The sequence below is a fragment of the Phytophthora parasitica genome (genome assembly GCF_000247585.1).
Source record: "Phytophthora parasitica INRA-310 unplaced genomic scaffold supercont2.518, whole genome shotgun sequence".
NCBI classification, from domain to species: domain Eukaryota; phylum Oomycota; class Peronosporomycetes; order Peronosporales; family Peronosporaceae; genus Phytophthora; species Phytophthora nicotianae.
The window spans coordinates 2,214-2,836 of record NW_008649504.1 but is presented as its reverse complement, the minus strand read 5'-3'; the positions used below and the strand labels follow the sequence as shown (position 1 = coordinate 2,836).

At 61.5% G+C, this 623-nt stretch overlaps 1 protein-coding gene across 1 annotated transcript; it reads right to left on the bottom strand.

Annotated features, from left to right (window-relative positions):
• Positions 1–9: 9 nt before the first annotated feature.
• PPTG_20394 (hypothetical protein) lies at positions 10–495 on the bottom strand (the record flags this gene model as incomplete). The annotated part of the gene is made up of 1 exon (XM_008919126.1): positions 10–495. A coding segment is annotated over one exon (485 nt), but the record flags the coding sequence as incomplete, so codon positions are not given.
• Positions 496–623: the final 128 nt, after the last annotated feature.

The following is a 623-nucleotide window of genomic DNA, read 5'->3' as shown; positions in this document are numbered from 1 at the left end:
AAGCCATACCGGGACCGTGCTCGGGTGAGCTCTGAGGCGCTAGCGCCGGGTTGGACGAGGGCTGCGAGGCAGCAGGAGTCTGCGAGACAGCAGGGTGCTGAAGCCCAGCACCAGAGTTCGAGTACGCAGGATACTGCGGGGTAGCAGGAAGCTCCATAGCCATGGGAGGCTGCAAGGCAGCGGGCGGTAGAGTCATCGGGGGTGGCATTGCCACAGGATGAGAGCCGTACGGCTGCATCCGGACCAACAGGTCAAATTGACCCTGCAGTTGAGCAACTTGACGCTCAAGGTCCGCGACCCGCTGTTGCATCGCCTGAGGCGACTCGAGCCAACCAACACGGCGCTCGACATCCTCGAGATCATTCGCTAAGCGATGAGAGGATCGGTCAACGTCAGCGACGTAAGCGCTCACCGAGCGAGCGTGGTTCCGTAGAGAGAGAAACTCCACGAATCTCGCGGCGCGAGAATCCAGCGGCCGCTCGTCCTCCTCATGCTCTGCTCGACGAGCAAGGGGAGTTCCACAACCATGTGGAGCGCCTGACGGCGCGGCGTCGACGCCAGGGTCATACCCAGTATCTTGTGAAGTGGCGAGGTTACCCTCATTCACAGAACTCGTGGGAGTT